This window comes from Pezoporus wallicus, unplaced genomic scaffold (assembly GCF_028554395.1).
Source record: "Pezoporus wallicus isolate ANWC-B61680 ecotype Strahan unplaced genomic scaffold, APGP_CSIRO_Pwel_v1 contig_8548, whole genome shotgun sequence".
NCBI lineage: Eukaryota > Metazoa > Chordata > Aves > Psittaciformes > Psittacidae > Pezoporus > Pezoporus wallicus.
The window spans coordinates 1,006,566-1,033,121 of record NW_026642624.1 but is presented as its reverse complement, the minus strand read 5'-3'; the positions used below and the strand labels follow the sequence as shown (position 1 = coordinate 1,033,121).

General features: G+C 47.0%; 1 protein-coding gene across 2 annotated transcripts in view; it reads left to right on the top strand.

Annotated features, from left to right (window-relative positions):
* The window catches only part of LRRK1 (leucine rich repeat kinase 1), a 76,881-nt gene extending 51,313 nt beyond the window's left edge, over window positions 1–25,568 (top strand). For both annotated transcript variants that reach the window (XM_057431020.1, XM_057431021.1), the window contains 15 exons: window positions 229–505; window positions 3,427–3,598; window positions 5,017–5,180; window positions 6,458–6,597; window positions 8,158–8,407; window positions 9,835–10,001; window positions 10,957–11,154; window positions 11,818–12,095; window positions 12,284–12,478; window positions 13,284–13,435; window positions 15,029–15,146; window positions 16,469–16,585; window positions 21,585–22,423; window positions 22,994–23,095; window positions 25,054–25,568. In XM_057431020.1, the coding sequence (XP_057287003.1) occupies window positions 229–505; window positions 3,427–3,598; window positions 5,017–5,180; window positions 6,458–6,597; window positions 8,158–8,407; window positions 9,835–10,001; window positions 10,957–11,154; window positions 11,818–12,095; window positions 12,284–12,478; window positions 13,284–13,435; window positions 15,029–15,146; window positions 16,469–16,585; window positions 21,585–22,423; window positions 22,994–23,095; window positions 25,054–25,231 (3,347 nt within the window). In that variant the 3' untranslated portion in view covers window positions 25,232–25,568. The remainder of the gene's footprint in view (window positions 1–228; window positions 506–3,426; window positions 3,599–5,016; window positions 5,181–6,457; window positions 6,598–8,157; window positions 8,408–9,834; window positions 10,002–10,956; window positions 11,155–11,817; window positions 12,096–12,283; window positions 12,479–13,283; window positions 13,436–15,028; window positions 15,147–16,468; window positions 16,586–21,584; window positions 22,424–22,993; window positions 23,096–25,053) is intronic.
* The last annotated feature ends 988 nt before the right edge of the window (window positions 25,569–26,556 follow it).

Below are 26,556 nucleotides of genomic sequence, written 5' to 3'. Positions count from 1 at the left end.
GGAGCTGTGATGGGGACAGGAATACTGACTGTAAAGCAATGAGACGTGGGTTTAACAGCAAAGTGCCAGATAGCAGCACTCCTCAGAGAAATGTTATACTCTTGGCCTGGCTATGTGCTGGCTGTATCTGGTATGCCTAAATGTGCACAGACTGCCTCATAGTCTTAGTCATCTGCACTGTGGTTTCCTACTGTTGGTCTAGTGCTAATCTACGGTTATTTTTTGCAGCAATTAATTTTCTCATAGAAACGGGTACACTACTGCACTTCCCAGACACAAGCCATGGCCTGAGAAACCTCTACTTCCTTGACCCTGTCTGGCTCTCAGAGTGTCTACAGAGAATTTTCAACATCAAGAGCTCCAAGTCTGTAGCTAAGAATGGAGTCATCAGAGCAGAGGATCTCAGAATGCTGCTGGTTGGGACAGGCTTCACTGAGCAAACTGAAGAGCAGTACTTCCAGTTCTTGGCCAAGTTTGAAATTGCACTACCAGTGGCCAATAACAGGTATGTTGATGGTTAGAGATGCTTAGCCAGGCTGGAGAAGAATGTCTGTTTAATCAGAGTTTGTCTTGACAAGGATCTTGCTATGAGAAGATATTTGAGTGCATTAAACAGTGTAATGGAAGGCACCCATCCATTTGGGCTGTATTTCCTGGCATGAGCATCCTTTGGTCTAGACAAGCTAGTGTGAAAACATTCCAAAGCAGGTCTTTGTCCACTCAGTGCTTTGAGGTTAGTGAGAGCCTCAGCCACCAGCACAGAAGGGCGATGACACCACCAGGGATGTGGCAATGAGGCTGTAAGGCCTCAGCCAGGATGGCTGCAGCTGAGAGAGGATGTGAGGCTCCTGGCTGCCAGGCCTGAAACATAGATGGGCTGGAGTCATCTGTTTCCAGTGAAAGATCCTCAGTCCAGAGTATGGCAGAAAACTCTGGGTAATCAATAATTATGTAGCAATGTTTTATTTCTAGTGGAATCAGGAGAGTGGAGCTTCAGTAGCAACATTTTTAGCCTCAATAGGTGTTGATCAATAGTTTTCCTAGAAATGGTCTAGGAAACCTCATTCTCTTTAAATGTTAATGAGTCCTCCTCCCATCTGCCCCCCGATCCCTCTTCCTCTGGGCAAAGTTCCCTGCTATTTTTCTCTCTCCCATCTGCTTGGCGACAGCCTGTTGTTGCGTTAGCGGTGAAACCGTGGTTGTATTGCACTTTTGATGTGGCATTTGCATTTCACTTCCTTGCCCTTCCAGGACAGCACGGCTGCATCACCCTGAGCCTCTTGGGAGCTCTGAATGCCAGCACAAGTGCAGCATTCTCTGTGCTGTCATTATGCCTGTCACTTATCCAGACCCGGATGCCAACAAATTTTCTCAGGCTTAACACAGATAAAGCAGCAATGTTTCTGCTTAGTCCAAAATGCCTTTTGGACTTCTTGTCACTATCTGCCGTTTTTCTCCAAGGCAATTACATTGTCTGTGCCTTGGGAACAAGGAAACTGCTTTTGCATGGCCTGCCCAATCTTTTTTAGAGCAATCCAAGCCACATTAGCAGAATATTCTTCCCACTGACGGACTGTAACTCTTAGCAGGTTGGATTAATTTAATGTACTAGCCAGACACAGAGCAGTTATTTGTTTCTGTGCTTCTGCAATTATTGTATAGATTGCCAGATAGAGTTTCTGTGCAGTCAGTAGAGGAGGCAGCTGCCAGTTTCTGTTCTGAAAGGGTGGATGCAGGCATGTTTCACATAGTTTCAAAATTTGCATTGGCTGTTGTTCAAGAGCGTCGAATCACCATCTGTATTATGATCCATTATATAGTTGTGGTCCAGAAGGGCCTCACTGGCCTTCTTATTCTCCTACACCCTTTCTTGGATGGGCTGGGGAAAATGTATTGGCTGTCATACGATGCATCCACTACCTTTACAGAGCAAGAGCTTTGTAGTTTGATGCACTCCACTTTTCTGCCTAAGGAGCTTGTAATTTAGCTTTGTTCTGCTTGTTAAAACAGGGTTGAAAGTATGTCCATTCTTACTGTAATTTATAAGTGAAGAGAAATCTTTATCAGTTTTACATTCCAAAGATGTTTCATGGATCGAATAATTCAATCGTAAAATGTCATCAGATGTTATGGACTGAGACATATGGAGAGAGCTGTTGTCTCGTGATGGCTGTTTTTTCTGAGCTGATATTTCAGGTTTTACAGAATACTGCAGCTGCTAGAGAGAAAACATAATAGGCTTAAAGCACTGGATTTGGACCCAGCATTAGTTCTAGTTATGTGTTTAGACCCTACCACTGTTATTTTGGTCAAGCCTCTTGGCCATTTGCCTCATTGCTGTCATTATGCCCGTCAACGATGAGTCCCAGATGCTGACGCATTTTCTCAGGCTCAACACTGATAATGCAGTAGTGTTTCTGCTTATAAGCAAGTAATATTATTTGATCATATAGGCATTTTGGAATGTATTTGGTACTGAAGAGTATCATTGTCAAAAGATTATTGGCAGGTATTGAAAGCCCTAAACTCATTGTTTTCAAAACAGTTTTAGTCTTCCAAAAGCTTCTCAAATACTAAAGATCAGGACAAACGAATATTCTGAGCTTACTGGTAGATCTGACAGCTTTGTGGTCCTCTACACCACTGTAGCTCTGTTACTTCTGACTTGGATAGAACTGAGTCTCCTCTACACATGGGCAAAGAAGCTAATAACCTGGTTGCAGGAGGAGAATGAGCAAGACAAGTGTTATCTCTGCTGACATCAGTCTGGTAAAATACACTCTTGCCTAGGACTCTGTCAGGGATGTGGTAGGGAGTCCATCAGCTGCAGCGTTGGTGCAGCAGGAAACCCTGTCATATTGACCTGTAAGATGCTCTCATCCTGGGACTGGGGTGAGAACCACAGCAGCCCAGCCCTTGCAGCCTCACTGCCACTTCCCACACTACCTCCTCTCCCCACCTTCTGGGCTTACTGAAGCTGAGCTGCTGTAGGTTGTTTTTGCATTTATCTTCTGTTCCACACAGGAGCACAGCTGTAATACAGCTGTAATTCTCTGCTTACTACCAGAGTAGTAAAGATACTAAAATAATGAGTCCCAACATCACAGCTGTTCTAATGACTTGTATATTTTAATGCATTTAATTTGTGAGTACACAAATGTCCTGCCCATTACATCAATTTTAGCCCTGTCCAATAGCCCTGGCTGAATTATGTAATGTCTGCTTTGCCTCTGCTTGCTTCCATAGTGTAAATGAATTTCTCCATGTATTGCTGCAGCGCCTTTAGTCTAAAAGCTTTTTTATGTGCAGTAGGCTGTGCCATTAAAAATCTCTTTGGAGACTGAATCGCCTTATTATCCAGTAACAATGTACTCACTGTTACAAGATGTAGCTAAAATTTGAGCTGTTGAATTTGATGTGTTTCAGCTACCTCCTCCCTCATCTGCTTCCTACCAAGCCAGCATTAGATATCCATGGGCTCTGCCACCAGACCACAAACACGGTCCAAAGGGTCTTCAAGATGAGTTTTGTCCCAGTTGGCTTTTGGCAAAGATTCATAGCCCGAATGTTAATAAGCTTGGCCGAGATGGACCTCCAGGTAGGTTGCTGTATCTCACTGCAAGCAAAAGACAGCTAAAGTTGTTCAGTGTAGTGTTAAGTGGGTGTCTCTTCATATCCAGCTTTCTCCAGTCACAGATTTCAAGAATGTTATTTTAGTAAATAAGGAGAAATGAGACTCTGCAATCAAAATCTGATTCTGTTTTCACAGTAGGTGTCATTTAGAACAACAGATTGGCACTTGGGAAGAAAGCCTGTGTTCTCCACAGCCTCTTTATAACATGATCCCCTGGCAGGTCTCGGTACCTCCAGCATCTTCCAATTACAAGTAATTGGAGTTCTGCCTGCGGCTCTTGTCTATGACTGTTCCAGTGGGCCAGGCTCTGCTCACATCATTTGCCAGAGGAGATCTGGAATAGCTCCACTAAAGTCAGCTATCTGAATCTATATGGCTTTAAATGAGAAGAAAATTACAGGACTGTTGCCTTAATGTGATAATGAGTGCAAACAGGCACCCTATTAGTGCAAGTGGTATGCCTATCATTAAAGCAGTGCTTGTAAGGTTCTGAAAGCTAAGTGAATTTTAATGTTATTACAGACTTATTTTTGCAGCAGCTTATATCTGAAAACATAGAAACATAGCCCTGCTGGAAACCATAATAAACACCTGCAAAATATTTTTAGTACTACTGTGGTATCTTCTTAGCAGTTATCCATTTAAAGTGTGTCCTGTCATTGATGTACAGAACGTGGAAAACATGATGCCTGGGTTTGGAAGGCCCTCAGTGTTCCAAGCTTCTCAAACCATGTAATAACTTTATCTGTTTTAATGGACTGTCTTGGCAACCCCTTGCTTACATCCTCAAGGGCACTATGTAACCCTAGAGCACCTTTGTTAGGGACCTCATCCAGTCCTCACTGCAGTGAATGAAAAGGATTCCAGGCATCAGACCCATCTACAGACAAATAAGCATTAGAGCAATGAGTACAGTGGAGCTCTGCAGATAAGTCTTTGGTTTTAAGATACATTTTGCTCCAAGTGCTGGTTTGAAGTGTCTTGGAGAAAAGCCATCTTCCTCCCACTGAAACAGGTGGAAAAGTTAACTCTACATTAAGGGCAGACTTAATCATTCACTAGAACATTTAGCTCTTCTTTAGGCTTGTAAGACTTCTGCAAATGCAGAATTGATGTAACAAATGGCACAGTTACAGAATTAACTTTTTTTCACTTTTTGAGTGCATAAAAAATACTTTCAATGCTATAATACCAACTTTTACTGTGTGTATTTTCATTCCATCACTGAATTCTTTATGATCACAAGTTGCTCTTAAATGGCAAAGGTATGATAGCACCTGTGAAGGCCAAAACATGAAGTCACCTTAATGCTTGATTAAACCAACATGCTTATAAAGAAATTTCAATGATTTAATGACTTTCATGCTTTTCTGTTGTTTCAGCTTTTTGAAAACAAGAAGAACACCAAGACAAGAAACAAAAAGGTGACCATCTACAGCTTCACAGGCACCCAAAGGAACCGCTGCAGCACATTCCGAGTCAAAAGGACTCACACTGTTTACTGGCAGGAAGGTCTGTTCGTTACCTTTGATGGAGGCTATCTTAGGTAATTTGTGTTCATAATGCAGCATGCATGACAGGGGACTATGAAACACATCATCTGAATGGAGATGAATGAGCCTAACTCATGGTATATGCTCACTCATCAGTAGAAAATGAGGCTCCTCTGTTAGACATAACTCATCTGGTAACAGCTGGTGACAAAAATGATGAGTACCTGATTGTTTGCAGTTCTGAATATATCAACCTAATGTGTTGCTGCAGCCACAAGTTTAAAGAGGCCTGAAAACAAAGCGATACTCGGTGCAGAACTCTTTACCAGTGTAAAATCATACATTATCACATGCAAAGATTTCATTGCATCAGGGGCTTTTCCACTGAATCCTAAAGCATCACCACAGTGTGGCAATAATTCAGATCAATGGAGGTGCTTCTGTGCTATCAGACTGTGTGGTTCAGGGACTGTGGACAACAGGTTTAAGCTGGCCAAGGCAGAGCGTGTGCTGGCTGCAAGTCTGGAGGAAAACCTGCTGTCCATGTTCTTTCACAAATGTAGAGAGTAGGCAACTACTTAAGACATTAATCTCTGTAGTATCTGCAGATTCATTTGCTGTTTCAGTCACTGGCAGGATAGGGAGGAACCACTGGTGCTGTTGCATGGCTGGAAACCAGAAGGGCACAGTGGCTTTCAGGAGTTCATCTATGCAGTCTGTGGCTAAGTAGAGACTTGGACCCAGACACTGCAAATCACACACTGGAATCCTTAATCCTGGACCATGGTGGTGGTCAGCCTCTTACCTCTCTATGTACTTCAGGGAGTTACAGAACTCGGCTCTTTGTATGAAACGGGTGGGGGATTTGGGTTGAGTTTGGGGTTGGTTTGTTTGCTTTTGTGGGCATTACACAAAAACTATGTCCATAAGCTCTTCCAAACAGTTTTTGGAAGTTGTAGTAATAAAAAATCACTGGAATTTTATTACTGATTTATAAAATTCTTAACCCTCCATCATTCTGTATGGGGCGTTTCTGTCAAAAGTCTCTATTAGACTGAATTCACTTAGGCCACAGTTTCCTCTGGTTCTGACCTTCTGTAGCATTCAGCCATTGTGAGCAATTGGCATTTCTGTGCAAGAGTTCTGTTCTGAAAGTCATTTGCAGAGCAGACTGGATTGAAAATCATCCTCAAAGCTAGCTGGCTTTTAATTTTGGTTACTTATGAACTACGTGTTGTTATGTAATTCAGGTTCCTGCGAGAAAGCAAGCTTGCTGACACTGATGCTTCACCAAAGCTTCATAGGGCTGTCTTTTGGCTTTCTTACACAGTGTCGAGTCTTCTGATGTGAACTGGAAAAAGAAAAAAAGTGGTGGAATTAAAATCATTTCCCAGTCAGAAGTGAGAGACTTTTCAGCAATGGCTTTCATCACGGATCATGTCAACTCTTTGATAGACCAGTGGTTTCCTGGTAAGAGAACTGCTGTAATTTTCTGTGCAGTATTAGGTTTTTTTAACAGAAGGCTCTTTGACAGGGCTCTCCAGGTGCACAATACTGGGTGTTAATTGAGGACCCCTCAGGCTCTGACACTCTCAAGCCAATAACATTTGGTAAAAGCTGATAAACCTGCAGACAGATTAGGAGTTTTTTGCCAGCACACCTTGGTCTAGACGTTGTGTCTTTCAGTCTGTCAGTCACGGTAAGCACAGGTGAAATATTACAGATCAAACAGGACCTGCTTCTGTATGAGTTCAGAAGACTCTTCAGTGCTCATTGGAGGGGCAGGATTTGGCCCAAACTACTTGGCTCTGTCCCTCAATGGCAGAACTCATTTTGGCATCAGCTGGGTTCAGCATTTGTCCACCATTTCTAACACCCTGTAATTTATAAGATTATGATGGGAGAGGCATGAGTGAATATGATACCAAAGAGTCTGTGCCAAGGTAACTTCCTTGACTCCTGCAGTTGTTTTTCCTGTGATTAGCACAGATCCTGCTGTTACCCAGCGGGCTCTTTGAAACCCCAATGCACTTTGTTTGAAACCAAAACAAAATTTGAAGTGTTCTTTCTTGTCCCACACTGGGCTAGAAAACAGTGCCAAAATCACTTAATTGGAGGTTCTCTGGAGGAAGCAGTTGTGCACTCTCACATATTCATGTTCTGTGTGTTATGAAGATAAAAGAAAGTTTTATTTGCCTTTGGATTAAAATATAACGTTTATTGCCAAAGCTTGAAAAGAGTCATGACTTTGAAGGCTATGGCCCATATTCACTCTGCCTAATTGTAGGCATTTAATGGAGCCTGTCACCTCTAATCCTTCTGCAGTTAGTGGGAGAGGTGTGAACCTCCCAAAGGTTTACCTTTGGTAGAACCCATGTTTCCTCTGGAGGGGCTGAAAATTTGCCCATGACGGAGCACACAGTAACTGTGCTCCTAACTTGGGTGCTGTAGGTGAGTGCTTACTCCTAGCCTGCACCTGAAGTGCTCAGCCTGAGCACAGCATTCCATGCTTCCCAGCCCATTCCCATGCCTGCTCTCCATATGAAGCCATCTGGCAGTTTGCAGTCTGCAAAGCAGATGTGGCTGGGGCTCCTGGGCAGTTGCTGTACTTCCAGTGCATGGTCGTGCTCTTTAGCATGCACACTGATCCTTGTATGCAGCTCACAGACACCCAGCACGTAGGAAGTTCTCTCCAAAGCTCTATTCATATACTTTGAGTTTCTACTGGTCCTGAATATATTTTCTTTGCGAGCCTGTGTGTTACCTGTGACCAAAGCAAAGTAGCTGTTCAGTTATGTCAACAATCCTGTCTCCTCAGTACTGTCCCTGCTATCTGCGTACACTTTGGAAAAAGCTCTTTTCTTACTCCAATCAATACACAGCAGTGTTAAACTGCTGCTTTTGTGAGTGTGACCATTTTCAGCCAGTGGATCCAGGTAGTGACTGCAGACATTTGTATTTGGAGCTGTTGTTCTTTATCAGTCTGTGTGGGTTATGTTGTTGTTTTCTGTTTGCTTGCTTGCTTTGAAGCACTCACAGCCACTGAGAGTGATGGCACGTTGCTGATGGAGCAGTATGTGCCCTGCCACATCTGTGCAGCTTCCAAGCTGGAGGAGAATGAGTGTGGTGAGAGGGCAGAGGACGCTCAGTACTTCAACATGGAGGACTGTGTCCTGACTGCCATTGAACTGGACTACATCACATGTCCAAACCACCCTGACATCCCTGTTTCTCTCCAAGAGCTGGTCCCAGAGCTTTTCATGACTGATTTTCCTGCCAGGTAATGTTATTTAATAGTCTTTAATTAAGTTTCAGTGTACCTCTGTAATTCAGTTGGATCTTTTTCCTAAATAATCTCTGCTAGAGGAACATACTGACCACAGGAAACAAATTCATCCACTCTTAATGCCTGCTCTGGCAATTCATCCCAAACTGCACTGCTGGTGGTCAGCACACTCAGTCAGACAATCACTGTGTGCTGACCCAAGTCATCACTTCAGGGGGTCCTTTGAGATCACTGTGGCGCAATATGAGAGTCCCTTTTTAAAGCCACAGCTGTCCTGCATTGCCCAGCACTCTGGCCAGAGCTTTCTGTAGTTTGAATTGTTCTAGGATCCCAGAAAAGAGATTTTAATATGGCAAAACCAAAAGGAAGTGCTGCTGTGTCACAAGATTGGCACTGAAATCGCCTTTAGTTTTAAGAGCCTGTAGGTGAGTGAATTTAGACTCCACTAGAGGATTCACACTGAGTCGAGGCTCCTGCTTGGCTGAGGGCTGTTGGATGTGTTGTGTAGTAGTGTGGCGGTTCTGAACAGCTGAAACGGCTCTTCCCTACCCATAGCAGCACTGCCAAATCTTTAAGCAGCTTAACAGCATTCCCAGATGGGTTCAGTCTAACACCCCTTATTATTTACTGTGTAGAGCAAGAGACCTCCTGACAGCAGGCAGGACAAGATATCAATGTCTCTTTTGGTTCACACTCTCTCAGACCTTTCTGTGCCCGATGCAGAGCCATGAGACCTCTAGACCAAACTGTGCCCTTTTGGCTGCTGTCAGAGTCTTCTGAGCTCCCACTGGCCCCTGTTCCTTTCTTGGGGTCATTTCACTGGGCAAACACCCCATCAGCTCATCACGACAACTCTCCTCACAGTGCTATCTCCTAGAGAGTTATTTGACGGGTATGAGGCGAGTGGAGACGTTTGAAGTGTGAACAGCTGTAAAAGTAGTCTCTGGAAGAGTGGGGAAGTGATGAATTGCAGCCTGGGAACAGCTAGCTGATTTAAATAATCAGGTTTCAGAGTGTGGAGCTGTTCATAAACATCCTGTCCTGCCTCAGTGGAGAAGAGAGGGGAATGAAGCAAAGAAATCATTAATACAGATAAATGGTACAAATAGCTGTACCTTGTCATCTGCTTGGAAAAGGAGCTTATGTGCTTTCCAGATCTGTTTGATTCTTGTGGGATAAATTAGTAAAGAGACTTTTCTGCTCATTGGCCCAAGTGACTTCTTTCTGCTAGAAACCTGCTGTGGAACATGAGCCAGTAGGGAGCACGCTGAGATGACCAAGGTAGTTTAGGTGATCCGGTGCTCTCAGTAGATAAGACAAGAACCAATTAGGGATTTGTGGAAATGGAAATCACATTAAAAACATGATTTTACAGCATCTTTGAAACTTTTAATTAAAAAGCCCCGATCTCCTTTTGGCAGACTGTTCCTGGAAAATAGCAAACTGGAATGCAGTGAAAATGAAAACAACGTTCTTGGCCAGGGTGGAAGTGGGACCGTTATATATCGGGCACGGTACCAAGGAAAACCAGTGGCTGTGAAGAGATTTCAGATTAAAAAATACAAGGGTTCTCCCACTTCAGCTGCAGGTACAGTGAACAGCATTGGTGTCGGGAATCAGCTCTTGCAGACTGCTATCCCAAGCTAAGACCAAAGACGCTTTGCTCTCCCAAAGTGCTGGCAGCACCTGTTTAAATACAGCTATGAAATATATAGCAAAATTGATGTGTTTCCATGGAGGAGGAGGGTGCATCTTCGAGTTCTTCATGAAAGCACTTTAGCAATGAAGATCATTGGCACTACTGGAAGCATCTCTCCTGCTGGGTGGACTCAGGGTGCCAAGGCAGAGCCCTTGATTGGGGTGGGAAGTAAGATTTCATCTCCTGTTCCCAAGCTATTTGGCAATGAGAACTGTGGATTTGCATGGGCTTGTACTAAGGGCTTGTGAGTCTCTACCTCTGAATAAGTCTTTTACTCCATCTGTGCCAGCAGCTACAGAAAGCAAATTGGAAATCCTCAGGCTGCCAGCTCCTTTAGGCAGGGACAGGCTCTAGTGCTGCACATGCTGTCTGTCAAGTCCAGATTTCCAGCAGAGCCTCAGTCCGTGGACAAAGGAAAGGGAAAAGTGCCTCATTTTCCTCATTTTTGTTCCCGAACCCCTGAGCTGTGGATCAGCTGCTGTCACAGTGACAGAAAACCTTGGGAAAGACCAAGCCTGCCTGAGCAGCCTGTGGTGACCTGTGCCAGAAGGGCAGTTACTGTGAAGTGTCCCTCTTCTGGCAGGGCAGCTGGGGAAGGGTAGGGAAGACTCCTTTCACCAGAGGGTTTGCAATGTGACATCCATACCCAGAGAGTCCCTGCTTCAGAAAGCACAGTCCCTTACAACCCAAACCGTTCTGTGATGCAACTTAAAGCCTAGTTATTGGTGTAACACCACAAGCTGCCTTCCTCCTCTGGCATTTGCTCAGTGATTAGCACCTTGCAAAGAGTTTCTGACTTGGTTTCTCAGCTGGGGAGTAAGAAGGGGTTTGTGTGTCTTGCCAGATACCATGCTGAAACACCTGAGAGCCATGGATGCCATGAAGAACTTCTCAGAGTTTCGCCAGGAAGCCAGCATGCTCCACTCGCTGCAACACCCCTGCATCGTCTCCCTTATTGGCATCAGCATCCATCCTCTCTGCTTTGCCTTAGAGCTGGCCCCCCTGGGCAGCCTCACCACTGTATTGTCTGAAAACTCCAAAGGTAAAAACAGGGTCTTCCTCCTGGGAGAGCTCATTCTCTGAGTCGTGATAGTGGCAAATGGTCAACAGCATTTAAATTACTGCCTGGTTTACTAGAGGGTTTTTTTTTCCAGACTAGGGGAAGTGGGAGGGATGGAATTGCTCTTAAACCATGCCTTTGGGAGCCTAGTAAAAATTGATGCTCAGGATTTTCAAGCCTATTTTGGAGACCTGGATTTTCAATTTCTCTGCAAATTAAAAAGTGCATCTCTCTTCAGTGCTGCATGGGGAATGCTGTGTTCATACCCTGCAGATGGGTGTCTGGCATTCTGAATTCCCTCATAATTATCTGTACTTCTGTCACTGTCAAATGAATGACACTAATTCCCAGATAGGTTGAGGCCATCTGACCCTCTTGGCACCTTGGCTTTGTGTCAGCTTTCGGTAAGACACTAATTCTAACCAGAAGACTTAGGGGTTTAGAAGTGAAAGGGTTTAAAAAAAGAATCTAACAGAACTGTCAGATGTGAATAGTAACATGAACAGTGTCACTTCACGTCCTGACATTGAGTGATGTTTTAAAAGGTTGTTAGTTATTGCTCTGAGTTTAAAAGAGAAAGGAGGGGGTGAAAAAAGCAGTTATTGCAATTACAAGAACTGAAGACAGGCTGTTCCTTTGGGCCAGGGTCTTCCTTTGTGCCACTGGGACACATGCTGACACACAAAATAGCGTACCAGATTGTAACGGGCCTTGCCTACCTGCATAAGAAGAACATCATCTTCTGTGACCTGAAGTCAGACAACATTCTGGTGTGGTCCCTGGATGTCAAGGAGCACATCAACATCAAACTCTCTGACTATGGGATCTCCCGGCAGTCGTTCCATGAAGGCGCGCTTGGCGTGGAGGGCACACCAGGATACCAAGCTCCTGAGATCAGGCCTCGCATAGTCTATGATGAGAAGGTAACTGTGGTGTATCCAGAGGGGCAGCTCCTGTGCGACAGCAGTGGGTGCTGGCTTCATGCATGGGGCTGAATTCCCTTACACATGCATGGTGTGCAGCACTGGCTTTCCCACTGTGACCTTCCTTCCTTCCTTCTCCATTCACCAAGAGGGGTTTGCCTTGTTTTTAACTCTGCTTCTGGCTCTAGGTGGACATGTTCTCATACGGGATGGTCCTGTATGAGCTGCTGTCCGGTCAGCGGCCTGTGCTAGGACAACACCAGCTCCAGATTGCAAAGAAGCTGTCTAAGGGGATCCGTCCTGTTCTTGGGCAGCCAGAAGAGGTGCAGCTCTATAGGATGCAGGCACTCATGATGGAGTGCTGGGACACTAAGCCAGAAAAGGTACAAGACAGCCCTTTTGTGACCAGTGTTTTCTGATCTTACAGGTACAGGGATCCAGCAGCCTTCTTCACACAGGAGAGCTGAGCTTGTTCTTGGTACAGCAGACAGCTTGTTTGCCCGTTTACTGCTCCTGCTGATTTGGCCCAGAACTGCTCTTAACTTAAATGAGAGTTTTATGAACGAAATGGTAGCAGATTGGTGGCCTTAGTGCGGTGACTTGAAGGTCCCTTGATGTCAGTGGCAGTTAGGGTATTGATTTCACCAGGGCAAGAGGTTACCCATGATTTCTACAATACTATGCTGTGAGTGTAACTACAAAGACTTGCAAACCCCTGAGATTGTGAAAGGCAGTGTGAGGAACAAAAGGGTTCAAAGTATGAGAAAAGGATGATGCTGCATTGTGTTTTTCATTAATTACAAGTTGGTGTTTAATAGCTGATGTCCTGCAGACAAGGGTCAGCTTGACTCACAGCTATTAGTCATGGCAATGACAGTGGGGCAGCTTCCAAAATCCATAAACTTGAAGCAATGAATTGATGAAATGTGTAAGAGAATCACTGATCAAACCATGGAAGTACAGAAGAGGTTTGGCTTCAGTGGGGTACAGAGGATGCTAAGAACCAATGAGGTGGGATTTCTAAGGAGAATTTGGTGCAGATTTGAGAAAGTAGCAGATGCCTTTATTGCAGAAGGCCACTTCCTGGCTCTCCAGCTTTAATAATTATTAATTATTGTAATTCTTTTATGATCTGGACCTCCAGCTGTCTTGCGTGACATATGCCTTTCCTTTTTCCTTTCCCCACAGCGTCCACTGGCCATTTCTGTGGTAGGACAGATGAAAGATCCTACCTTTGCAACATTCATGTACCTGCTATCCTGTGGGAAGCAGTCCTCCTTCTTCTGCTCCCAAGGACAGGATTACACTGTGGTGTTCTGGAATGGGAAGGAAGACACCAGGTGAGACAGCTCATATTTGTAATTTCTTTCTTTCTTTCTTCTTTTTAAGTAAAAACCCTTCAGCATCTTCACTTCATGCCTCTGGGAGGGAGGTAAAGAGAAGGTGAAAGTGGATTTGGGTGAGTGCCAAGGATACGGTGAACACTGTTTTCCCAAACTCTTTTAATTGAGAACAGTGGTTGCTTTATAAAGGCTATTTAATGAGCTTAACTCAGCTTCAGTTAATATGAGGAGAAGCTTAGGGCAGCGTAGTGATTCACACACACAGGATGAAGCATTTGTACATGAGAACAGACATGTTCTGCCTCCCCTAATGAGGCCATTTAACACTAAACCTTTCCTAATTGCGACTGCAGTTCCATCTCCGTTCTGCAGAGCAATTAAGCACATGCTTAAATCCTATTGAAATCATCAGGAGTTAACCACATGCCTGAAGCTGTGTGTGCATCCAAGTGTATACTGCCAGTAAAATGTGTGCTGTACTGAATAGGCATGTGCTTAAAATGTTATTAAACTGTGACTGAGATGATGGCATTTTGCTCAGCCGTATGTGACCCATGGCTAGTTAGGTTTATTTTTATGGATGTTACTGATTTTTATAGCCTCAGTCTTCTTTGGAAACAGTCACAAACTGATCTAAATTTTATATTAATGTGTTCATTATTTGCAACCATTAACCTAATGGGAAAGGGACGTGATTTGTTTATGAACACTTTTCTTTGCTCTTCGTGGTGCCTGCTCAATCGTTCAGTGCAGACAGTACAAGTACTCCTGCTAAAACTGTTGAAACACATGGGACTCACAGATGTAATTTGAATGCATGGATGTTGTCCAGATATTCACAGCAATATATCTCAGTGAATCTGCTTCCTGACTGGACAATCCACTTGCTGGAGACTGCTGAATAACAAATTACTTGTATGTGACAGATTTCAGGCTGTGTAATTGCTCTTGCCACAGTTGGTAAAACATCTGGGGCTCACAGATGTGGGTGTGAATATCCAGTTATTGTTCAAACATACAAACCCAATAAACTCCCCAAACAACATACGTGTAGTTACAAAAATATTAATCAGTCGTGTTTAGAAATCATTTTATCAGGTTACAGGTCTTTGCTCTTACTTGGAAGAATCATGCTCTTCTGTTTTATGTACTAGAATAAGTAATGAAGCCAGATAATACTAAGGCAGTGAACTTGGAAAATGAGCACATATTCTCTGGAGAACCTAATGGGCAAGACGGGCTAAGACCTCACAGCTATTAATTACTATTAATAGCTAGTAATACTGCTGTTCAGCTGGAGCCATTTGTCTCACAGCTGAATTATAGTAACCACGTAAGTTCTCCTCATCCATTTCCACACAAAGTCAGATAGCCGAGTTTAAATCTTCATAGAAACAATTGCATATCTGCCCCCTGAGGAAGACTTGTGGCACATCTGTATTTCTCTTGCTTTACAATGGCCGCTTGGAGGGTTGTAGATCCTTGCAGCATCAGGCACATCTGGACAGTCATGTTACGGCTTGGCCACAAATGCCACGTACCATCCTGGCTGGATGCTGGCTATAGGAAATTGTTATTTTCTCCTTTCAGAAACTACACAGTGGTGAACCTGGAGAAGGGAGTCATAGAAGTGGAGCGGATGAGCTGCCCAGGAATGAAGCTATGCTGCCAACTCAAATTTCAGAATGCCCTCTGGGCTGCCACAGAGGTGAGTGTTGGTTGAGTCCACGTGCCCTGCTCAAGAAGGATCCTCATTAGAAGAGACACGAGTGAAGAGAAAGAGCTTAGTAAAGCTGAGAGCATTTGAGACCATGGGCGTCTCGGATGAGCAGCGTGACGTTGCATCTGCTGCCTTTGGGTGTATTGTTTCTACATGTCAGACAGCTGACACCTAGATCAAAATCGTGCCTCCTGGTGTTCAAAGCAATCGTGGGAACTTCAACTTTCCAAGGCAAAACTCTCTGGATTGTAGCATATCCGTACCCAGGGTTTCATCTGGGAAATGTCCTTATCTGTAGGCGATAAAGGGAAGCAGTGAAAGAAACCATGCATGGAAGGGTGGGGTTTTGAAAGAAGCCTGAGGGATTTGAAAGTTGGTGGGAAATGGGTACCCAAGTTTTGTGTTCACCATGGAAAACTGCAGCGAAAAAGATAAGAGTGAGAGAGCATGGCTGATGTATCCCTCAGAGCCCCTGTCCCGTCACAAAGGGCTGTGTTAAGTGTCAGCCAGTCCCAACACAATCATTTGACACAAAGCAAGTTAAAAATAGCTGAAACAAACTGAAATGTTCCTGAAGTTCAGTGTTTCATTGTGGGAAAGAAGGTCACATTTACTGAGTAAATGATTTGTGTTGCTTAATTCACTCCACCCTAGGATAGGTGCTGTAACTGAGTGAGAATACAGCTCTTTTTTTCCCCATAAGCAAATAAGACATATTGACCTTTTCTGTTCCCAAATGGAGGTAGAGTTCAGATATTCCTCTTTTTTTATAACAAAAATGATAGAAAAAAAATAGAATTAAAAAATCTTGATTTTTTTTTTTTTTTTTTTTTTTTTTTTTTTCCACCTTTTCAATAAAAATGAAATGTGCTGCTATTCCCTTAACTGGGTGGTCTGTGTCAGTTTAGTAGATTTATGAGGTATGGAGCAGGCATAATTCCACGTACAGTGTAATACTGGCTTTCCTTGGATTGACAGATTCATGCAAAATAGCATGTTTCAGTTGTCTTGGCACGTTTGGGGTTTGTGCAGTCAGGGTTATCAAATGCTGCTTTTTGATGTGGTGATAAAACACCTGTAGTGGTGATTTTGGTGGCTTCTGGATAGCACATACATTGCCCACAGCTCATCCTGCGGAAGGTAGTACCTGCTTTCTATCCTGTGGTCTCCAGGGAAAACAAAGAGAAAGCCAGGCTTTAGATATCAAGTGAAAAACGGTTTTGGAACCAGTTTGATCCTGTTCAGGTATTAAAATATGAAAAACATGAAAGATTATTAGAATTTACAGAGTTTAATGTGTTCTTTCACAGGACCAGAAGATTTCTGTGTACGGGTTGCAGGGCATGTGTCCTCTAAAGACTCCACAGAAGTGTTTAGACACTCCTGCTACTGTGAGCTGCTTTCTAGTAATGCCCATTGTCAAAAAGGTAAGGAGGAACCTAAAGGGAAAGGGGCATTTGTGGGACTAAGCCAAGCTGCCAGAGTCTGTGTGGCTCGTTGCTAGCTCATGTTGGACTTTGCAATGCCCAGGAACATTTTGGCAGCATGGGGAGAAGGCTTCCAGATCTTTGTGCCTCTGCCAGAAGACAGAGGTGTGGGCAAGAACCTGAGTCAGGGGACCAATGCTGGCACTTCCAAGCCTGCTGGGAAAATGGTCAAAATAGATCAAATTCCTCTGCAAGGAAGTTTTCCATCTGTGTTTCCACATCACTGGAAGACAATGTTTAGGTTGATCAAGCAAAGTAGAGAGGACATGAAACAATAATTAGAATGGAGATTTGTCAACTGCTGATGCAGGGTTTGAGTATCCTGTATCCTAGCTCTGGTAACTACTCTTTCCCTGGTGTGTGTGCATCCTGTCATTTGTGTACACAATCATCTTGATAATACTGTCTAGGCTCAGACACACTTCTCTTTTGGTTTTGAATGAGAACACATGGGTAATACAGCTCGTGGGGGTAATAATCTCATAGATAATACAGATAGTTACAGGTAATAGCAAGAGTTATATATTATCTAGTTCTGGAATTGCTAACATCCAGTTACTGGCAAGAGAAATGGGACATGACTGCCTATCGTGCAAGTCTTGGGAGATGTATAAAAACTGGTGTGGGGCTAAAGTACCTCCGGTTTGCTTACAGCCACCTCAAGTGAAAACATGTAATTATGTTCCAGCATTGTTGGTAGCTGTGTAGTTTCTGCAAATGCCAGCAGACTGGTAAGTGTCTAAAAGCTCAGTATGGAGCAGCTCTCGGAGCAACAGTGGAGCTGCTTTATGCCACATGCCCGTTCTGCGTTGCTGTCCATTTCTGGCTCCAACTGAGGCATCGCTGCAGACTGACTCTGAGGCAGATGGTTAGTGTAAGGTGTACTGCTTCACTTCCAAACATGGTGTCAGGAGGACTAAAGTAGGGCATAGATGTGAAGCTGGCAGAGGGATGAGTTTCACCGGCCGGGAGGCTGCATCTCTCAGCTTGCTTTGGCTCCCAGACCTGGAGTTTCATTTCTGATGTGCAGGGCAAATTTCTTTTTCATGCTGCTTGAGGTTTTGCCCAGGACAGTCGAACGAGTCTTTCGCTTTCAGCTTTTCCACTGTTCTACAGCTTGCAAAGCCATTCCTCAAGGGTTACGAGTGGCTTTATGTCTCCTGGTTTCTATTTCCAGTTTGTGGCTTGCCTAGAAAATGTCATAAATAATGCCAGGCCCTACAATAGTAATATTGAGTCTAGACACCTCCCTTCCTCCCCCGACCCTACCCAACCTTCCAGAAATCCACATCCCTTCGGCGTACTCCTTCTTAGTTTATTGGACTTACTTTTTCCTCTCTCCTTTCTATGAATGAGCTTGGCAGTGAAATAGCCAGAGCAGCAGCCATAGGGATGTGCAGACCAGGTTGGCAAGAAACTAAACCGCTTTTTGAAGGAGCCAGTTCTTCCAGCAAAGCTCAGTGGAAAGCTTACACTTGTCAAACTCACTGTACAGCGCAGGGAGCTGTATCAGAGCTATCACACAGCCATTATTGTCCAGTGGAGAACAGAACTTCCCGCATTTCCCTGGGAAGAAAGCCTTTAGCTGACGAGATGTGAGGTAACTTGCAGTCAGAGAATTGCTGAGGGATGTTGCTGGGAAGGGGAATTCTTTACGACTGCCTTGGGAAGACTGATCCAAAAGAAATAGTTTCCAAAACTTGGTTTCTCATCCAAAGGAAGCATCATGGAAATTTAAAAGCAGCAGAGAGGGCCCCAGAATCCAAAACTCTCCCGCCAAGGAAAAAGTCTTGTACAAGTTTAAGCTTTTTTTGTTGCGTGCTTTCTGTCACCAGCATCACTGCGTTTGGCAAACAAGAACATTTCCTTTCAGAAAAAAAAAACCAAATAAGCAAATAAACAGGTTAAAAAGAGCAAAACAAGATGCTTTCTGAATTGGTTTGCAGCATTCTTACGAGGAGATGTTGAGGGAGAGGGAAACCTGAATGGTTCAAGACTCTGGCCCCTTGCAGGAACCTGGAACACATGGAAACAAAAGCTGCATTTAAAGGCTGCAGCCTGCTGCGGCGTTCACTGCCAGCAGTGCCAGACCCTGCGGGGAGGAGAGGAGGAGGTGACCAAGGCTGGGCTGTTGGGGGCTGTATTTTTCTTCTTAACCTGCTCCTGATGGCTCCAAGCCTTGCACCGTCCTTAGCTACGAGAACAGGACGTCTGGAGCCAGCTCATCTCCTGCACATCACATACCATCCCAGCCCCGCTCGGAGGCCTTCCTCCCTGGCACAGTGGGACTTCTGGCAGGACGGAGACTTCAAATGCAGTTTTGTTGCTGTGTGTTTTTGTTGGCTCTTTATGGAGCCCAAATGTTGAAAATGAATTCTGAGAAAGTTACTTAAGGTTTCTGGAGGCTCCTGCCCTGCCTGCCTCTGGGCACTGCTGTAATACCCTCATTTGAAGGCTGCACTGGCACCTAATGAAGTCTGATGGGTTAATGGAACCCATGGGTGGTGCCCTTTGCCATGGTCTTCTGTGAAATGGCCAGTCCCTTGTCTCAGGGAAGGGATGGCAGGCTGGGGGCTTTTCTCAGCACTTGAGCACTCCTTGCTTCTTAAACAAAGAGGTAACAACAGTGGCTGGATAGAAACAGGTCCCAATAGCCAAGGCAGTGAGCAATCACCACCCCAGAGCACAAAATAACTTCCAGATTTGCTTCCCCCATTGTGTTTTTCCAGCCATGGCTAGCATTTGGTATCACTGGTGAAGCTGGGTGGGGATCAGTGATGCTGCTCTGCCTGGTAACAGCGCTGATTGCTCAGTCCTGGGGCAATCTGGCCTGTGGAACCCAGAGTGAAGCTGGGTTCTGTTCTGCAGTAGCTGACCCTAATAAACTAAAATCAAAATACTTTTTCTGAAGCCTGTGCTTGGGTAATTCACTGATTTCAGCTCATATGAGACAAAATGACGGAGATCTCTGGAGACTTTAAGCGTCCTGTGTCACACTAAGAACAGCTCACATTGCCATAAACTGCATTACAGTTAATGTCAGATATTCCCATCTAAAATCCTCTGGTTTTAGTAAAAGTACCTATTGTGCAGGGTCTGAAAAAGAGTTGGCCCATCTTCACCAGAGAAATGTGGGCTGCTCTGCTTTGTTTTGTTCTGTTTTAAACAATCAAACTCCTTTCCAAAGGAAGAATAACCCAAAACCCAGCTTGGGCAAAGCATTGTGCCATGTTCCAGCCTACTGACGCAACTCCCTGGCAAAGCCACGTCCAGGAGCCTTTGCACCAGATCCACATGGCAGCAGGGACATGGCACCAGACACTACAGGCCTTTTGGGTTTCTTTTAATTAGTGGTTAGAGCATTGGGACTGGACTGAGTTAAAGTCCAGGTCCCATTTCACAACTTTCCACTTGCTTCCCTACTTTTTCCCATTACAGTAAAGTTCTGCTGTGACTTGGATTAGTCATACGGGCTCAGCACACTCAGGGTTTTACTCATACTTTGTATGCAGGATAATGGCTTTTTATCCAAGACTCTTAATGAGCCTTGCAAACAGTGCAATCAATTAAACTAATACTTACCCTCTGCTATCTGCCCCCTTGATATCTGAGAGCAATTCAAGACACTGATTTTGGCCTCTCTGGGTTTAAGCAGCCTGGGAGCTGTCTTCCAGGTCTGGCACAGCCAAGATCCCTGGAAAGACACAGGTTTTCCCTTAATTTACGAGCAGCAAGAGGTGATGCTGAGTCCGCAGCCTGTCTCGCTGCAGAGGGGTGAGCTTGTGTCCTTCAGCTGGTGGTGCTGTCTGGTTTGTTCACTTTGCCTCGCTCAATCCAACCAGATTGTAACAACAGCAAAAAAGCCCTGGGCAAAGGGTCTTTATATAGAATTTATTGCTCCACAGGGAGGAAATGGAAAGGCCTTTGAGGTGGGTATTGTTTTATCTGCCTCGCAGATGGGGGAGTTCCTGGTACAGACCCAAGGTCATGGGGAGTTTTACTCCCGAGAGATTAATTTCCCAGTCTGTTTAACAGCATTTGCACGGCTGGGATGAGCTGGAGGAGTCGGAGACCTGGCGAGCCGTGTCCTCCTCACCGGCTCCTGTCCATGGGACATGGCTGCATCCACTGGAGCGGGGCTGCAGAGCAGCACGGAGCCACGGCTCCTGCAGCCAGCACACCTGTACGGTTAGGGGCAGGTTTTTAACCACCTGCAGGTTTGTTCGTGGCACTTGGAATCCGCTTTGCTGAAGTGCTGCTGCTTCAGTGCCCTTCGCTGGGGTCTCTCTGAGCTGGCAGGATCCCAGAGGGTGTCCCAGGGCTGTCAAAGCAGCAGACATTGGAGGCAGAGCGATCACTGTGTGCTCCTGTTTGCCTCCCTCTCTTTCCTTTTCTACTGCGTGCCTTCTGTTCCTCTCCTGCCTACACTGATAGCAGTAGCTTTTACTCCTTTTTGGAAATGAGCCGGGTTTCTACAGCTGGATTCATAGGATCATGATGGCAGTCTCTGAACATACTCCAGCTTGAATTTGTTAACCTTCGGGGCAGGCTGCCAGGTCTGTCTGTCCTCCCTTGCCAATAAAGAGAGAGGTAATACTGGGTGAGAGGAGTATGGCTCTGCAGCAGCTTCTATGTAATGCCTTCTTTTTATGTTGCTGTTATCACTGAGTGATTTGGGTAAGTTACTGGTGTACTTGTAGAATTGAGAGAGGCAGCCAGAGCCTCTGGGACTGAGAGCTCTTGTAGTGAATGATGCATCCCTGGCAGTGTTCAAAGCCAGGTTGGACGGGTCTTGGGCAACATGGTCTAGTGTGAGGTGTCCCTGCTCACGGCAAGGGGTTAGAACTGAATGGCCTTAGGGTCCTTTCCAACCCAAACCATTCTATGATTGCAGAGAAGTAAAGAATCCAATGGTGATTCTGCTGTCTCTTCCTTGCAGAACTCGTACGTGGTGCTGGCTGGTTTGTCGGATGGGCTCGTAGCAGTGTTTTCAGTGTCCCAGGGCATCCCAGGGGACAGCTGCTCCTACCTGTGCTCCCACACGGCAAACAGGTCCAAATTCAACATTCCTGACGACGACCCCCGGCAGAACCCGTACCCCGTGAGGGCCATGGAGATCGCCAGCAGCGGGGCCGAGGTCTGGTACAGCAACGGCCCCGGCATCCTCATCATAGACTGCGCCTCGATGGAGATCAGCAGGAGGCTGGAGCCCTTCAGCCCGCCCTCTGTGATCACATCCATCGCCTGCAACTCCGAGTGTCACGGCGAGGAGGTGGTGTGGTGCCTGGACGATAAAAGCAACTTCCTGGTGATGTTTCACGTTGCCACCTACCAGCTCTGCGCACGCTACTTCTGCGGGGACTGCAGCCCCCTCAGGGACATGTTCACAATCCAGCAGCCCTCAGCACCCATCCCAGCTACAGCACCCATCAACCACAAAGCGATGGAGAGCAGCCCGCTGGCGGACGTGAGCATTATGTACAGCCCGGAGGGTGGCACCCAGATCCTGAACCACCAGGACTCACTCACAGATTATTGCTCTGTGTCTTCCTACTCCTCCTCGCCTCCTAACAGGGTCACCCGGTGCCCCTCCAGCCTGCCCAGCTCACCCACGAGCTCCTCCAGTGCACTCCTCTCCATTGATTTTGAGGAGTCTGGCAAATTCCATGAGCTGAAGGCTTCCCTGGATCACGATGCTGTGCCTTTGGGGGACAACATGCAGCAGCACCTCCAAGCTGTCAAGATCATTCCAGTAAAAGACCTCATATGGATCCCCAGGTAAGAGGGTCACTTATCAAAGAACTTCATCAAAATCCCTGCTGGGCTGAGGGTGAGATTATCCCAGGCTAGCTCAGGAGCTTCTGCATTCCCAGCATCATTCACCTGCACTAAAAAAACAAGGCACTTTGCTCCTAGTACAATGTTACATCGATTTTCTACCCCTTTTTAAAGCTATTTGGTGTTGAGCAGCATGGCCACAGCTGGGGTCATGCCAGATTGATTTCAGCAGAGTGAGAAGGTGGGTGGTAAGACTCAAAGCCGTGGTTCCTCAGCTACTGAGGTAACAAAAACCAGCAGGCAGCTTCCTTGCTCACACACACAGCCTTGCAAATCCTGTTGTCTTTTGTTGAGCTGATGGAAACCACTGGGAATCTGATTAGGCCTGGCCTGGGGGCTCTCACTGTAGTGGATTCCAGATGCACCTCGATGGCATCAGTGCCCCTTTTCCCTGCAGAACACTGTATGACTGCAGGAGGAGTTGCAGCAGAGAATGGGTACCCAGCACGGATCTTCCTCAGCAGTTCCCATTGTGGAATACCTGTGACCTCTCCCTTGTTTCTGTTCCAGGAGAGGAGGGGATGTCATCGTGATCGGGCTGGAGAAGGAATCGGGCACCCAGCGGGGCAGAGTGATCGCCGTGCTGAAGGCTGGGGAGCTGGCTCCCTACGGGTGAGGATGGGGCAGTGGCCATCGCACCAGGGGCACAAGGGCACTGGGTGGCAGAAAGTGGCTCTGCAGGCTCCTGTGAGCTTCCTCTTGGCTTCCAGCAGCATCTGAGAAGGTCCCAGATAGAGGAGATGCAGGTGGTGGTTGTACATCAAGGCATCTGCTTGCTCTTAGAGCATGATATAGGTGAGGGAAAGGCACCGGGACCGCAGCCTGGTCTCCAAGAGCCACAGAGACCAAGTACCCCATAACGAGACAGACGGGACCATCGTGCACAATGCGATGAACGTTGGTCTGATCCTGCCTGGTGCTGGGCCCCGGTGCTCTGAGGGCACCTGGCAGAGGAGCAGTGGAGCTTGGCAGCCTCCGGCCCCGCGCTCAGAACAAGAGGGGTATTTATGCAGAGCGCAGTGCTTGTCTGTGGCTGCATTCACGTGGATCAGGTTGATGTTCTGGCTCTAAATGAGCACCTTTGTGCTGTCGGCAGTGACGGGCCGGGGGGAGGCTCCTGGAGCACAGGGGGGAGCAGTTGCATGCATTAACTGAAATGTTTCATACACTGAACAAGGGTCCAAGCAAATAAATGGCTGCTGGAGAGAGGGGGGTGTTCCTGCTGATCACTTCAATACCAGTCTGGGATTGTGCTGGCTATGTCCACACAAATGGAGGTTAAGGGTTGCGAGGGATTATACATTATCATTTATTACCACCACACAAACACAGCCAGAGATCAAAGCTCTCCTGCCATTCCCTCTGCTTTCAGTGTGAGTGTCCTTATCAGCTAGCTGGGAGTAGAGCATCATCTTTGTTGCTCACGGGTAATCTTTAGGGTGATTTTGCTTTACCCACAGTAGGTGTGGAGTTGAGGCGAAGCAAAGCGATGTTGACACCTCAGGCTTGCCCTGCTTTGCTGGTTCAGGCACAACGACCACTGACTCACCCTGTTTTACCAGCAGGATAAAGACCAACAGTGCAGCCTCCTCCAAGGGCAGGGCAGGGTGGGGAGGTGAGGGAAGGGAGGTGCTTTCTTAGGGGCAGTTTGTGATAGGACCAGCTGACAGGGACAACCCTTGTCACCAGTTCCCCCCATCTGGGGCCTCAGTTTGGGGCCAGTCTTCTCCCATCTGCTGTCAGAGTGGTAGACAGAGGCCAGCAAGGGCTGGACTCCTGTTGTAGAATCACAGGATCACAGACTGGTTTGGGTTGAAGGGACCTTAAAGCTCATCCAGTCCCAACCCCTGCCACAAGCAGGGACACCTTCCACTAGAGCAGCTTGCTCCAACCTGCCCTTGAACACTGCCAGGGATGGGGCAGCCACAGCTTCTCTGGGCACCCTGTGCCAGCGCCTCAGCACCCTCACAGGGAAGAACCCTGAACCCTGCAGGGACAAAAGCATCACCTTCTGCAGGCCTCATCCCCGTGGGGTACCTGTAGGGCAACTGCTGCTGTCTGATCAGGTAACACGCTCAGACACCAGGAAGGGAAGCACACTGGGTGTGATGCTGTCACACAGGACTCCTACAGCAGCCTTGTGGATCCCTGTGCTGTTGCCCCAGCCATGCCTGCGGGCTGGGCTCCATCCCACTCCCACAGGCTGTGGAAGCTGTTGGCAGCCTGTAGCTGTGCCATGATGAAGCCGTATTCAAAATGCCCAGCTGGCAGCAGGCAAAAGAGTCAGGATTGAGGGCAACCTCAGAACGTCCCGCAGAGGAGCACCCACCAGCATGTTTGGGCACCCTTTAGAAACCCTTTTCCACATCACTGAGCCGCTTGCTTCTGCCTTGCCGTGGTTCCTGATCCCTCTCTTTGTCACGTTCTCCTTTCCCATGGATTTGTAGCTCATAAAGAGATTCAGTAGCTGGAAAGGGAAGCGTGTGAGTCAGTGCATTACCCCGTGAGCGGCGACGCGCTTTGCGAGCAGAGCTCTGACGCCCTTCTCCGCTCTGTCCTTCCTTGCGCAGGGCGCTGGTGGATGCTGCTCTCATAGCAAAGGACACAGTTGTGTGCTGCTTCCAGAAGGAAACCACGGAGCGGTGCCTGGCTGTCTGGAGGGGCTGGAGCGCCAGAGACTTTGACATCTTCTACCAGGCCTACGAAGAGCTGGGAAGGCTCGAAACCTGCATGAGGAAAAGGAGGTAGTGCCTGCAGCGCCGGGGCTCGATGGGAGCATCCTGCTCCGAGTGTGCCTGGACCCCGAGAGGCAGGGGACGAGGGGTGGGAGCAGGGGAATGGTTTGCTGCTAAGGACCACTGTGGGGTTCCCGTGGCTGGAGCCCCATCAGGGCTTTGGGGACTGAAGGGACCAGTGTGAGTGGAGCCGCCTCCCTGCTCTCTTGCTCCACGCACGCTCCCCTGCAGTAATGGAGAGCAGGAGGTGGAGGTGCCTCTCTTACAGTTTCTTCTTCCCCATTTTAAACTCCTTCATCACCTTCAGCATGCCCTGGCTGCTGCTGCTGCTGCTGCTGCTGCTTTATGATGTCTGTTGTCAGCCGGGAGAACACCGGTACCCCCATGGGGCTCTTCCTGGGAGCCTGAGCATGTTGTGGTCCTCACTGCCTGCTGGCCGGCAGTGCGGCTCACCATGGGACCCTGCATCCCGCTCTGTGGGACAATCACCCCCTCCATGGGACAATCCACCCCACTGGAAGCGCTGCGGAGCTGCTGCCCACATCCCTGCTTGTGTGTCAGAGGCTGCTTCAGGTGCGGCCCCCGTTGTGACTGCTGTGCAGACACACAGCGTTGAGCTGTGGCTGGCCACGTTCCTGAAGGCTGTTGTGGCCCAGTGCTACTGTGAGAGAGCCTCAGATCAGCTGCCAGTGATCCTGCACAGCCTCGGTACGCGAGTGAGCTGGTTAATTGCACTGTTGCAAGGTCCGCTGTACATAGAGCCGATGCAAGCAAAGTCCCTCGGTTGGGGAGATGCTCGCTGGTGTGAGACAGGGAGCCCTTTAACCAGGAAGGTTTGAAAACTCCCTTTGCTCTGCTCCTCTTGGTAAATGCACGTGGGAGTGTGGGGAATGCAATAAGCTTCATTTGCCTGTGTATCTGTGCAGCTTCTGTTCACCACAGCTTTCACCTTATCTTTATTAGCCTGGGATGATGTACTGGCTCTGACTACAATTGCACTCAGTTATCCCAAGCATGTACAGCAGTGTATAAAGGGAGCCTGGCTGAGCACCCTGTATAAAGGTGTACAGTTGAATTTTGGACCTTCTTCTTTTCTATCCGAGACACCCGTGTGAGCATCGGCAAGGCTGGCCAAGGCCGAGCGGGCAGGTTCGCGCTCTGGTTCACAGTTCTGGTGCAGGCTGCTAAAATCCCTTCCTCAGAACCAAGAGTGTATCTGCAAATAAACACGTTCCTCCCCACACCGGCACGGCACTGGTGGCACTCTTTATTGGCGTTGTCTCCATCCCCTGCAGCTCCTCCAGCGGCTGCTGCATCACAGGATCCCAGACTGGTTTG